Consider the following 13,434-nt stretch of genomic DNA (forward strand, 5'->3'; position numbering starts at 1 on the left):
TTACACTATGGTTTTGCAAGATATCACCAATGGGGGAAACTGGGTAAAGGGAACAGGAATCTCTCTGCATTATTTCTTACAATTGCATATGAATCTAAAATTATCTTAAAAGGAAAGTTTAACTTTAAAATGATAGCATTATAACTAAGTGAATAAAACTGGAATCCATGAGCCCATACTGGTATAAATAAATGGGAGAGGACAAAGTTTTTTCTCACAGTAGAGAACTAATAAATTTTGAAGAGAAAAGAGAATTAGAAATTCATCATTAGGCAACCATCAGAGTAATGATTAATTCATCCAAGAAATACTAATGGATGCTAAGACTAGATGTTAAAATTTGATGAGGAACAGAATGTTTCCAACAAAATGCTTACTACAAAGGAAAAAAAAAAAGTAGGTTTTTTTTTCACAGTGGAGAAACTTGGCAGACATCACCTCAATCAAGAAATCAAAGTCAACATCACCAGTGATAGAACAAAACAGCGTCATGTGCTCCTTGATAGGACACAGTGAGAAGGACCACAGCAGCACTTCTGCGTTATTTTGTCAAAGTTACATAACGGGAATCTAATTATGAAGAAATATCAGACAAACCCAAACTGAGGGACATTCTATAAAATGACTGACCTGTGATCTTTAAATGATAAGGTCCTGAAGGTCAACAAAAGATTGAGAGACCGTTCAAGATGGAAGACGACTCGAGAGAGACGACAACTAAAGACAACCAGTGATCCTAGACTGGATTCTTTCACTATGAGAAATGTTATTGGAAAAATTGGTTAAACTTGAATTGGGTCTGTGAATTAAATAGTAGTTTATGTATCAGCATTAATTTCCTGACTTTAATGGTTGTATTGAGGTTATAAAAGGGAATGTCCTGGTCATTACATAGTATTCAAGGATGATGGGGCATCCTTTGGCAACTTACAAATCGTTCCGGTAAAATGTTCTGTAAATTTGCAAACTTTTCTCTAAGTTTGAAATGGTTTCAAAATAAAAGTTTATTATAAAAATGCAATTGATAATTTTCTCTGCACTCTAGAGCTCAAGAGATCATGCTGTGCCCAATTTCTCCTTCCGTTTCCAGTGAACAAATAGTCAAATGAGGATAGCAAGATTGAAAATGGAATTTTCTCTAAATCAGGGGTTGGCACACTTTTTCTGTAAAGGGTCTGATAGTAAATATTTTAGACTTGAGGGACAGGCTATTGCCACTATTCAATTCTGTTGTCGTACAAAAACAGCCATAAACAATACATAACCTAGTGAGTGTGACTATGTTCCAAGAAAACTTTACTTATGGACACTGAAATTTAAATTTCATATAATTTTCATGTGTCACAAAATATTTCTTTTTTTCCCAATCATTTAAAAATGTAAAACCCATCCTTAGGTCATAGGTCATACACAAACAGGTGGATTTGGCCAATGAGTCTTAGTCTGCCAACCTCTGCTTTAGATTTTAAAATGGCCTTCACGTGCCACATCATTAAACAAATTATTAGTAAATAATTGGTGAATGTAAGCATTATAAATTTAAGAATTAGAGAATTTTTTATGTAGACTATACAAGGTACAGGTGAATGTTACAGAATGAATGGTCCCTGCTTTGGAAGACTGATGACCCATTCTAGTCTCTAATTACACACATTTCTTCTGTTAGATGGTACCTAAATCCTAGCCCACCGCAACACAAACAAACCCCAATTCTTCCAAGGGTTTGGAATCAGGTGAAGCTCACTTGGTGTTAAAAAATAAGCAATTTGTTTCAAAAGGTCTTGACATAAAAATGTTCTGCTGACCTTGGTACAATGAAGGGACCTGATAAATTAGTATTTCTACAGCTTTTATCTAGCAAGAGCCACACTCTGGGTTTAAGGAGGGCTAGAAACAATATCACAAAACTACATTTCAGAAGTTGAGAGACTAATGGAATAAATTAGAAAGATGAACAGTGGAACCTAAAGCAATAGTTAATTGGGAAAGAGAATGGGAAAACCGATAAGTCTCACTAATTATATAATGTTAGCTGAGGTTTTCGGTCTAGGAAATTATGGTTTCACTAATGAAAAAGGATAATAGGTGAGAGGTGGCTAATTTGTGAAGAAGGGTTCTAAGACATCTGATTTCTAACCATCTCCCATCCACCTAAATGTAAAAGTTCAGAATTCTCTTCCGAATACTCATTGAGACATTCATTTGAATAAACCTTTTATCTTTTTCCAATATCTTAGCAATATATTGAAAAGAATATAATTAGCATATAACTGGAAGATACCTATCATTCTTATCTTGTTAGTTATTAAGTCTATAAGCAGAAAGACCACTATGACTTTATAAACTCCTAGTGAGAGTTTTTCATAGTCATCATAAAGTTTTTATAAAATCAAAATTTTTCCAAAAGATACTCACTCTAACGGTTACACTGCTGAAGTAAAGTATTGCCCTAAGATGTTATCTCTCCTTTCATACAACAATAACTACCATCTCTTGGACACTGGAAAGACTTATTACTTAGGTTCGAGAAAGTAGTTCTGAGCTGGGGAAGCATATGGTGGCTTCAACCCAGCTCACTAGCCCTTGTGGCAGTGAAATAAAGGAGGTCACAGCAGACAGACATCACGCAATGCAAGCCGGAAGACTCTCCAACAAGAGAAACAGCACTGACCAGAACCACACATTATCAAAACACGAATTGAGAATGATTTATTAAGATCCAATTAGTATGTTTTTAATTTCAAATAGTCCATATCTCCTTCAGAATATATGCACATGAGTAAAAGTCCAAGTTCATCGCTTTCACTTCCAACATAAAATGCTCTGTATTTTGTATAAAGTATGTGCGAACACCTTTCTGCTAACTGGTTCTCCACCTTCTTTACACTTTGGGCACTTGATAAGTCTGCCCTCTGCTCCAATGGTGACCATGCACTGAATTCCTCCTTCCTACACAACCATTTTTCTCCCAGACATCTTTCTCTTAACCATACTCCTGACTTTCCCATACTTGCTTCATGACTGTGACTTGACTGGTTTCTTATTATAACAAACTGGTGCAAATACTAGCTTACGTAGATAATGCATGGTATCCAGTCACATACCAACACACTCTACCCATTTGCTACAGAAGGGTCCAAGCTGTTTAACATGAAGATCCTTTATTCACTCGGCATGTTTGATTTCTTTGCATTTTCTCCAATTCTACACGACAGTCATGGCTACCAAGAGCTGGATAATCAGTCTCTCAAACAAAATTTGGAATTTCCAGACATATTAACTAGGGTGTCCTTGTTATTTATGACAGTTGACTGTTTCTAGGCCATCTTGTTATATTAAAAAAGTCACTCTAAAGAAACCACTGCATTTCCTTTGTAAAACGGTAATTTAACTGGCTTTCCTCACAAGTGTCACCCATGCGGTGCAAAGCAGGAAATCCCTTTTTATAAAAGGTAAGAGCATAAAAAGACATTTCACATTTTTAAAAAAATCCTTCATGGGAATATGTCCTAAGTAAATAATTATATGGACAAAGTTTTATGTACACAAAATTTTCGCATTATTATTTATAATAGTGAAAATTAGAAATAATGTAAGTAGTCAATGATACAGGAATGGTTAAATAAACCAAGTTGCGTCCATTAAATGGAATATGATATAGCCATTAAAATTATGTTTTTGTAAAATTTTTAATGCCACAGGAAAATGTGGCAATTCTGCAGTGGAAAAAAGAACTGGTTATAAAATTGCTTACAGTATGATCCCAATTATATAAAAAGGTATATAATATACACATATAGGCATACACGGGGGAAAAGCTGTTAACGGTGGTTACTTCCGAGTTGTGATACTATCAGTAATTATTTTCTGTTTTATACATTTCTGCATTTTTAAAGTTTTCTACAATGTCTATGTATTATTTTATAATACAGAAAAACACAGGCTATTAAAAAATTCCTCTGATGTACTGACAATTAGAAAGTACCGGGTATCATAAATATGTGGGAGCAATATTACTGTACTTCATCTTCTATGACTTTTTTAGAGTACATATACTTTTGGTAATAAACTTACATGCCCTCTTTGTTTTATATGTGTTACAACACTTTATAAAAAGGTAATATTGTGATTAGAGCATTGTTTGTTTCATAACCTAAACAAATACTGGCTTCGACATCTAGGTTCTTCTATTTCCTAGAAGATTTAAAATTAACACCCTTTTATCTTTTTAACTAAGGCATACTGCATACATACATTATATGCATGCTTCCTAAAAAAAGAATTCTAATTTACAGTTTTCCTACATAAGGAAAAAAATGGAGTTATGGTAGTGTAAAAACAGTCTTAGTCTTATCCATCACAAGCATGCTGATAGGCATAAACGTGTTTATTAAATGAAATGTATCCTTTAAAAATAAAAAGGGGCAGCCTGTATGTAAATGAAGTTGTGGGTTCAATTAGTCAGAATTTATACCGACTTACACCAAACCACACAAAACCTTTTGAAGTCTAGTTAGTGTAGTCCACATGGACAATCCAGAGTCTATTTATGAATTCCATTGCAAGATCTCCACTTTCTACTTTCAAAAGGAATGGGGATCAGGATGAGGGTTGTCACATAAGCTAATTTTCAATATATATCAAGTCTTGTTGGGTCTAGGAACAAATACTGCCACTGGTTAGTGTTTAAGTACGTGAGTTTATTTTTCCTCTCTCTCTCGCACTCCACCTTGTATTGGGTAGGGGGAGGCTGTTCATCCCTCAGTCGATGATGGCTCGCTTCTCATCTTAGTTTCCTTTCTAAACCACAGAGTGGTCATTGCTGTGAACTCCAGCCAAGATGGTGTGGTTGAGGGAGGAAGCTGACCGGTCTGAGCCTTCCGTGGGGCCGCTGGTGTTCTCACTGCGCTGGCAGCAGAGGATCTGTCTGAAGGTGGCACTCATCTCCTTGTCACGGTAGGAGTAGATGATGGGGTTCATGGCAGAGTTGAACTCGGCAAGCAGAAGGAAAAATTTCTCATAGGCCAAAACATCACACTGTGGACAGCACACATCGAGAAGTAACAAGACCAATCCAGGAGTCCAGCAGATAATAAAGGCACCTACAAGGAGAGGGATTGGGAGGATTTAAAAAAGAAAGAAAAAAATATATAATTATGAAAGAACCATAAAGTGAAATGATTTCAGTTCAATATGAAAATACTGAGATTCGAAGCCACCAGACCATCATGTGATACGAAATGTTCATTTTCTGAAATAACCAGAAAATTTTAATGACAAAATAATCAGTTTAATAAAATCTCATTAATTCAGATCCTACTAAAATTGAGTACTTATGAGACATTGACGATGATTACCTTGAGCAAAACACCGAGTTTGCTAAGCAATTAAGACATGAAAAACTACCTTCAGGATACATACTTCAATGCTTATAAAGATATGGTTTTTCGCAGCATGATATTGTTTTCAGGCAAAAGATAAGCACAGTGAGTGACAAATGTCCTTTAATGTTCAGCTAAGTTGCAGTTTCTGGATTCGGGTTGACTGGGCTCAAATCCTTGCTTTGCCATTTAATAAACTGGGTGAACTTAAGCAATTACTTTCTTACCTCAGTTTTCTCACGTGAAAAATAGAAATGACTATATTTATTTCATTAGGTTTGCTGTAAGGAGTAAGTGAGAGCTAAGAAAATAACCACTCAGTATATCTTAGCAGTAACAATAATAACAATAACAATAATATTGTTATTATCCGCCCAGTAGCATGGGCCTCTTGGGAAACAGCAATTTTCAACAATAAGCTATATGTTTACTTTCATTTTTATTCAACAATCATTTCAATGGTGCTTTTCTATATGCTTTGCAAATAGTAACTCATTTAATCTGCACAATAGCTATATGAGATAGAAACTATTACCACATCATACAGATAAAAGAAACTGAGACCCAGAAAAGTTAAATAACTTGCTGAAGTCCATGGTACTGGAAAGTGACAGACAGGAGACAAACCCCAGAGTTTCTGCTCTTAGAGGCTGGCTCCAGAGGCCACACTCCAGAAAATACTATGTTACACTCCCCATTCCTTGAAATTAATAAAATTAAGTATTTTAAACCAAATTTTATGCTTTAGATGTTTTACAAATTTAGATAACTTTATTCTCTTTCTTCCCCAACTGTTCTGAATCATTAAGATTTTACTATAACTGTAAAAAGAATGGAAATATAGGTTATATTCTTAATTCCAGTTTATTTAGCTCCAGAAATCACTCATTTGGCTCCGAGGGAAAAAGGAAGTTGTGAAATAGCATTAAAATCTACCACCGTGTTACTCTAGGATCTCCTGGGGATTCTTGGCTAAGAGAACATGAGCCAACAGAACTGGTGGGCACGCTCATGTCCCATTACATCTCACCCCATATGTATAATCAGGCTGCACAATGGGCAGACAGGGAATAAGGGTGATCACAGAAGAGCATGTGAATCTTTAGATGTAAATGGCACTGGCCTAGGTGGATGCAGGCTTGGACTGGGGTCATAGATTTGGACTAGCCTCAAGGAATGAGTTTCATAAAATATAAATAAATGAGATTTAGTCTCCAAACAGCCGAGTTTTGAATGTGAGCTTTCTTTTTTGAACATTTTCAGCAGGGAAATGAAAATAAAGAAAGGAGAAAAGTACCCCCATAAAGCTCTTTGTTCTAAAACACAAATGTGTATTGGTTTTAAACTGCTGTTCACTTTGAAGACTGTCCAAGGTGCTTCATTTTCTAATAAATACAATACCTTAGACTTGCCTCAGAGAGAAGAAAAAATATTTCAAGTATCAGGAGATAATAGCCAAGGAGCTATTTGAACTTTAAGTAAAAATGTTAATAAAGCATTCATTCCGACTCCTTGAATTTCCTTGCTTGAAAATCACTCAGAAAGCTAAACATAAAGGAAAATCAAAGGAATGCCTCTTGGGTTTCAGAAATAATGCATTATTCATCGAGAAGCCAGAAAGGGAATTATTCTCAGGGTGGAAAATGCTTGGATGGAAAATGCACGGTCCCATTATTCCATTTACTTGGAAACTAAAAACTCGCAGGCCCTTCATGAATGGGAGAGCATTCTTTCAAGTTTCCTTTCCCCTTTCTTTTATCAAAGCTCTAATTGAACTCAAATTCAGAGCTTGATTAGATAGCAGCAACATGCATCTCAACAGATTTATTTTAAATAAAATGATCTTTTTCTCCTTCCAGGCAGCAGAAGGAAACATCCTTATTCTCACGGACTTTCACAAGCTGCATGACTTTGTTCGAGAGGGACAGAATTCAAATACAGTCATTTGTTGTTTATATCTCCTTCTAATTTTTAAATTCTAAAACAGCAAGATCTTTTCAATAAAAGCCATGGTTTCAGCAACCAGCCCATGGGTCTTACTTTTAGACCAAAAAACGCAAGGAGCCTTGCTGGATCCGAGACAGAAACTGGGAAACATGATGGCCTGACACAGGAGGAATACATGCGGACACTTCATTGAGGAACTCGGAGTCCTGTCCCTTCTTCACTGAAAGGAACTGTTTTTAGTACTATGATTAAGCCGAACCACACAGTCCCAACACTGCGTTTGGATCTTGAAGGCTCAATTGAGTAATTCAAGGGACTCACAGTACAGGCCTCAAAAATCAACATCTAAAACCAATCAGACAGTTTTCCCTTCCTCTCCTCCCTTCCCTTCTCTTTCACAGAGGTGCCAAGGATCAAAAGAACCAAAAGATGAAGATGGACTACAGAAGCGGAAAATGGGGTCTGGAAAATTCCAAAGTGATTAGGCTTCTAAACAACAGTAAGTATTATGCAATCAACTTTGCTCAAATTATGGATTTACTTCCAAGCTTCTAAAAAACAAAAACAAACTACACCCAAGCCGCTTTGGTAATAAGTAGCCAACCGTAATTCAATCCGATTATAGGACTTGAGATGTGCATTGTGGACTCTATCAACACATAATCTGTAGAGGCTCAAGTGCACACCTATAAATCAGGTTGGTAAGAGTAAAAAGAACCTCCTCCATATCTGTAAAGTGGAGAAGTAATACCTCTCTGCCTACTCTGTAGGGTGTGGTGAGGATCAAACTGAGATATAACAGGTAAAAGCCCTCTATACACTGTGCATCTACCTGACTACACCACCTATCACCGTTGAGGGAGGCATAATGTGCAAAGGCTGGTGTAGCACAGCACCAGGGCAGATTTCCTCCAGGGCAGAATGTGAAAGCATGTTTTGGACCATCAAGACCTGGCATTTCAAAAAGCTCTGAGATGCTACCATCCTGATTTAAGAGATTACAAGGACTTGCAGTTGGATGTAAAGAGGATAAGAAAAGGGAAAAGAGAGGAAACACAGAGAAGCACAGAAGCTCCAAATCATTTTGGAGGTTCTCCTGGGTCAGCTCAATACCTTCACCAAAATGGCGAATAAAATAATATGCTACTTAGTAGGGACAGTGCTTTAGATAGTTTGTATATTTCCAGAACATCTAATGGACGAATCCCCATAGACCAGGGCATAAAACCAAGAAATGGTACACAATAGCATGAAAGTAAGAGGCACAAGTAGTTTATGGTTACATACTGTAAAGTCAGAAGCAGCAGATAAGATGTCCAAGACGTCCCAGAAGTGGCAGAAGATAAGATGTCCAAGGGCACGAACACCTGGTATATCTGGTTAAGACATTTGAAATTTCTCCAGTCCAGCACTGATTCTCAAGCCTAATCACATACTACAATAGCCTGCAGAGCTTATAAGAAATAATGATCTTCACCTGTACCTCCCCTTTGAGATTTTAATTTCATTAGCCTCATTGGTCAGAGTCTCATTTAATACACAATACTGTAACAGAGTAGAAGAAGAAAATGATCTGGATAAAAATAGAGGCAAAAATATCAGATGTTTCCAAATTCCAGAGGAGAAATAATGAAAGCCTGAATTCAGGTAGTGGCAATGGGGAAAGAGAGGTATGGAAAGATTGGGAAAGTGTTTAGGAGACAGACTGCATGAAATGAATGAGAATGATAAAAAGAGTCTCAGATGACTTCTAGATTTTTCCATTTGGATGAAGGAAGAATGGTGCTACCTTTCAGTGAAGGAGGAAACACAAGAGAAAGTGTTGGTTGGTGTTTTCAGAGTGAAGGTGAGGAGAACAGAGATAATGACTGGTTTTATACATCTTTAGTTTGAGGTACCTGCAAGACTTCAGATGGAGATGCCTTAAAGACATCATGAGAGGCTCGTGGCAATTTGAGTCCCAGGAAATTGTCTCTTAGTGTGCTGTACAAGAATGGTTACACTCTGCATGATTTGCCAATATTACAAGGAACACAGGCAGAAGGATATTCAAAAAATATCCCTGGGCTGGAATAAATAGCAGAAATTGCTCTTCCTAGAGTGAGCTTCACTCCTTATACATCTGTCAAATCAATCTGTGAGGGTCCCAATGCCCACAAAGATGGATGGAGAGGTGCTGGAATGTAGACGTAAAAAGCAGAGAGGAAGGATGCTGTTTTGGAACAACAGGTCACAGCTGCAGAACAAGATCATATTACCACACCTTCCCTCAAATCTACACAACCCCATCAGCTGAATAATGCTTACCATCTGGTCTCACAATTAGAGCCTTTTTTCTAGAGTGACTTTTCCCTAACTAGTTGAACTTTGCTTACATATGGAACATAAGAACCAAGGTTAAAGAGAAAAAGTCTTTGACAGGGAAGACCTCTAGGGAGAGAGCCCAAGATTTCTGATGAAAAAAACAGAAAGCATTTCCAGTCTGGCTGGCAAATTTGTGTTTTTACCAAAAAAATCAGACATCCCACGGATCTAAAACGAGTCAAGGTAAATTGATTCCACACCGGTGCTATGTCCAAGTGAACCTCTCCCTTGGCCTCACTCTTGTTTCTCAAATGAGGATCTCAGAAACAGATCTCCCCATTTCAGAGGCTTTTGTAGAGATCAAGGGGGAAAATAAGTGTTCAAATACATAAACTACTTTTTCTATTGCCGCTAAATTGTGCATTCCTTCAGGACAGCATCTTGGTGTCCTAGAATCCAATCCAATTTTAGTTCATTTCTGTAGTTATATTGTGATTTCTGCTAGGAAGGTGCACATAGAAGATTTGGCTAGCTAGGAAATCCTTCTAGAATACGTATCTCAAAAGAGGCTATGTTAGATAATAGACCACAGATACAAGACTTATTCCTATGTCTAGCAGTTAGGGGGTCATTGTAATGGAGATGTATGTGATTGACTTTTTGAGATTAAAGCTTTTTCTAAAAGAATAACCTAGATTAATTATAAAATCCATTTTCCAGAACATTGAGGAGATAAAATGAATGCAACTGAGATATGTCCACAATAATTGGCATTTCTATCTTGATACCAATTCTACTTCGTTTAGCTTAATGCCCAACACGGCCACCTCTTTGTGGTCATAGTAAATGTTTCATACATTTAAAGTCTCATGATTTCATTCACTGTGTGATGCAGTCCAGTGTTTCCATCACTCACGCTTGAAAGCAGCATTTATCTTTTAGAGAAGGGCATTAACAACACACAGATCTCCAAAGCAGAGTAGAACACTCATTATGTTCTCTTTTTAACATTCCTGGGTGAAAGTTTCAGTCCCCTAATACTGTCTTGATCAACACAATACTGGCTTTCCAATATACAAGAGAATGCCAACACTGCCTTCCTTCTGGCATTTTATACTCTCTTTCACATTAAGAAGTGAGTATCATACACATACATGCTCCATATCCTACAACAGACTCTAAATCTCATCCTGCAACCGTGCATTGGGAAGTACATGCTGAAGTTGCTTGCATGCTAATACCGCCTCTTATAGAAGAACATCTGTGCTTGGCAACAGCCAGTAGAAACCACGTCTCCATGGCTACAACCCTAGCCAAACAAGCAATACCTTTTAACTGCCTATTGCAACAGGTTCCTTACCAATTCCTCTTCCTCTAAAAGTCCAGCTTGCACAGAACAGCCAGAATGATCTTTCAAAAGCATAAACGAATTCACATTACATCACTTTCTTGCTTAAAATCCTGCAAAGCCTTCCTACTTGAAATCCTTACTGTGGTCCATAAGGCCCTCTAGATGACTGGCCCCTCTGCCACACCTTCACCCTCAGCCCTTTCTACTCATCCCTCGTTCACTAGATTCTAACCAGACACACCAAGTTCATTTCTGTCTCAGGACCTTTGCGTTTATGATTCCTTCACTTAGGAATAAGCTTTCTGTAGATCTTCATGTCTATTTACTTACTATTAAGGATCACTTCCTCAAAAGTTATCCCTGGTTATCCTAGCTAAAGCACCACCGTTTCCCCACTACATTTTCCCATTTTATCATCTTCATATCCCTTATCTATTCCCAAAATTATCTTTTTTATTGGTTTACATGTTTATTTTCTATCTTCCTTCAACAAGAATGTAAGCTTCATAAAAGAAGGAATGCTATCTCTCCTCTGTATCTCTGGCATCTAGAACAGTGGCTGGCATGCAGTGGACACTCAATATATCTTCTGCTGAATGAACTGGCAAGTCACAGGTAACTGCCCAATAGACACATCCAAAACAAGGAAAATTAATTAGTAGAAAAGTCCTTAAATAAGGTTTGGAAAATAAACACTAATACCTACAGTGTGAAGGTCTTTGAATGGGAGCTACAAGGCATCCAAAGGGGCATGAGGTGGACCCTAGATACAAAAGTCTCATTACATACGCATTTGTTACCGTAGTCTAAATGAGCCTATTGTTAACAATGCTGATCAGTGTAGATTATCTATGGAATCTACGTACTGAGTTCCAGAGAACCAGGTTGGGTCAGGAATGAAAGGAGACATAGCATTAGTCAAGGTACTGCCACGGGAATGGTTCAATAGGATGATGCTGCCCCATCAGACCCTGGATTCTGCAGTAGCTGCCTGGAAAAATCACTAATTGACCCAATACACCTTTGTGTTAATCCCTCAAGATTCAAAGTTCCATGCAGGGGCTTTTGGCTGGCCATGATTAAATCTCATATCCATGCTCTAGCTATCAGAGAGTGGGGAAAGAGAATATATCTACTCCTCAGCATATAATGTCCATTTTTTTAAAATACAAAGTACAGTTCTAATCATTTATCAGCATAATCAGTGTCAATCCATAATATTAAGTTTGAATACTCACAAGACTTTTTCAACTGTCATACTTGCATTTTTTGCAGGGACTCAAATTGATGAGCTGTTTTCATATATTTATGTCCTGATAATTTGTAATACAGTTTACTTAAAAAAAAACATAATTTATGAGAGGATGATAAGGATAATTCTCCTTAATCTAATTTTTCTTCCCAGAATGGTGTATTAGCTTCTTTCCTTTCAGTGATTCATGTCTAAATGGTATTAAGGTAATTCCTTGAATTATTATGTCTTTTTTTTCCTTATAGTAAGTTTGGAAAATATAGAAAAAGATAAATAGGAAATTTAAAAAGTCATTTATAGTCCTGCAGTCTAGAGATATTTTAGAATATGACCTTGTACTTATAAAATGTTGCTTAAGTCTAAATTTGTGCCTTTTTCTAATTGCACATGAAATTAATATAGGAAGATTGTCTGTTTATTAGCAATGAGGAAGACAGAGCAGACAATCAGACCTTTTATTTTCAGGAAGATATTTTTGTTCTGATTGGTGTTTTTATACAGCCATGTGTCCTAATTTGGTCAATACAATATCCTCTTGAATCTGTGAGGATATCGATTATAATTTATTGAAGTTGTTTTGTGTTTCCTACACCACCTCTGTTTTCATGTAAGATGCCTCACTACATACAATGCATGGGGGGAGGAGGGTACCACGCTTCGGGAATGTCTGCCCATTTTGCAGGAGACTTTCCCGAATAGGAGACCCCCCAAGAAGACAGGGTAGTGAACTGCCACCAAAGGCAGCTTTTTCCTCTACCTAAAACATCCAGCGATGCCATCTAATTAGTAGGCAGAATGTTATCTTAGACAATCACACAGGGAGAGGTGTGTTCCTCTGAAAGTTCTTATCTACGAACAGAGAAAATGAAGTCACAATAAGGCTCAATGATACAGAAGTAGCATGGTCATCTCCTTAGCTCCAAATTCTAAGAAATCAAGAGACAGCTAGCAAACTAAAGATGCACTGAGTTATATATCCTTACAAACACACACCCAACAGCAGCTCATGTTCTCCTGAAGTAGCACATGACCCCTGAGGCCTCTGTAAGCATACAAAACAGGAAATGCTTGAATTTACTTTCAACAAAGACATGTTAAGATGGGTCACTGCCTCTCCCCTTCCTTCCTAAACATGTTGTCTGATTTCTACCCAACTCTGTCTTGGAATGAACTAGCTGAGGGTAAGACCAGCTCACTAG

General features: G+C 37.3%; 1 protein-coding gene across 2 annotated transcripts in view; it reads right to left on the reverse strand.

Moving 5' to 3' along the window:
* Positions 1–205: 205 nt before the first annotated feature.
* The window catches only part of LPAR1 (lysophosphatidic acid receptor 1), a 141,157-nt gene continuing 127,928 nt past the window's right edge, over positions 206–13,434 (reverse strand). For both annotated transcript variants that reach the window (XM_058523759.1, XM_058523757.1), the window contains exon 4: positions 206–5,102. In XM_058523759.1, the coding sequence (XP_058379742.1) occupies positions 4,801–5,102 (302 nt within the window). In that variant the 3' untranslated portion in view covers positions 206–4,800. The remainder of the gene's footprint in view (positions 5,103–13,434) is intronic.

This window comes from Diceros bicornis, chromosome 28 (genome assembly GCF_020826845.1).
Source record: "Diceros bicornis minor isolate mBicDic1 chromosome 28, mDicBic1.mat.cur, whole genome shotgun sequence".
In the NCBI taxonomy this organism is placed as follows: Eukaryota; Metazoa; Chordata; class Mammalia; order Perissodactyla; family Rhinocerotidae; genus Diceros; species Diceros bicornis.